Source organism: Diaphorina citri, unplaced genomic scaffold (assembly GCF_000475195.1).
Source record: "Diaphorina citri unplaced genomic scaffold, Diaci psyllid genome assembly version 1.1 scaffold959, whole genome shotgun sequence".
Taxonomy (NCBI): Eukaryota; Metazoa; Arthropoda; class Insecta; order Hemiptera; family Psyllidae; genus Diaphorina; species Diaphorina citri.
In genome coordinates, this window is record NW_007378390.1 from 126,345 (window position 1) to 127,516 (window position 1,172).

General features: G+C 42.7%; 1 protein-coding gene across 1 annotated transcript in view; it reads left to right on the forward strand.

The window, feature by feature from the left end:
• The window catches only part of LOC113469110 (UDP-glucuronosyltransferase 2B7-like), a 10,283-nt gene extending 9,891 nt beyond the window's left edge, over nt 1–392 (forward strand). The window contains exon 2 of the mRNA XM_026826564.1: nt 178–392. Within this exon, the coding sequence (XP_026682365.1) occupies nt 178–377 (200 nt within the window). The 3' untranslated portion in view covers nt 378–392. The remainder of the gene's footprint in view (nt 1–177) is intronic.
• The last annotated feature ends 780 nt before the right edge of the window (nt 393–1,172 follow it).

The window sequence follows — 1,172 nt, forward strand, 5'->3', positions numbered from 1 at the left end:
GTACTACACGATGGGCATGCTAAGGCACAGACCACACGGGTCTAATGTGAGCTCCTTAAGATGTACTTTGATTTCAGATCTGCACTACCCTGGTTCAGAGTCTTAGGTACTACACGATGGGCATGCTAAGGCACAGACCACACGGGTCTAATGTGAGCTCCTTAACTTTGATTTCAGATCTGCACTACCCTGGTTCAGAGTCTAGGCCGGATCTGGTGTCTCTCCTACACAGTATGTCTCTAACACTGGTCGAATATGATCCGGCCATACTGGGTGTCGCATTCCCGATAGCCCCCAATCTTAAGTTTACCGGAGGTCTTCACTTGAGACCAGGAGAACTTCTGTCTGCAGATCTTGAGAGTTTTATGAATGGTTAGCAACTTTTTTATTTTATTTTTTAATTACAAACCTGTCTTATTCTTAAGAGGTTTGTTGGTTTGGAGTTGGAAGAGGTTGAAGGAGAAGACGAAGCTGAAGAAGATTTTTGATTTGATAGAGGGAGACCGCGGGGATTCGGGCTTATAATTAAGGGGAACCCGTGAACTTACAACTTACAAGGCAGACGCGCTACCTTCCAACCTAATTAGGCTGACTTGATTCTTCTTTTTTATTATTATTTTTAGTTAAAAAAAAACTTTCTCGCTTTGAGTTCATAGGTCGTCGCGACAAATTTCAAGATCAGAGCTCATTTGTGTGAAAAAATGTGAAAAAAATCCCCGTTAAGTCACCCATCCATTTATTGGCCTTTCTCGGCGTAGCTTAACCTGCTTAACACAGGTGACGCTAAAACCGGTCTTAAATTATCGACTGAATTATCTAAAACTTCTCGCTTCGAGTTCATAGGTCGTCGCGACAAATTTCAAGATCAGAGCTCATTTGTGTGAAAAAATGTGAAAAAAATCCCCCAAAAACCAGTTTTTTTTTTGGCTTTATGGTTTTCTGGGCAAAATTTGCACCACCATTTTCGGGTTCCTGGTAAAAAGACCTTTAATTTGATATATAGGTCGACCAGGTTTGGATAAGTCCTTCTATGGGGACAGACAGACAGACAGACGGCTGATTGAGAGGCTGACGAAAAACACCGACCTCGTCTGAACACGGGAAAAGGCGAGGAAGAAGAATTTAGGATGAAGTTCGCCCCGTGTGGGAATTGAACCTGCGATCTTTGGGTT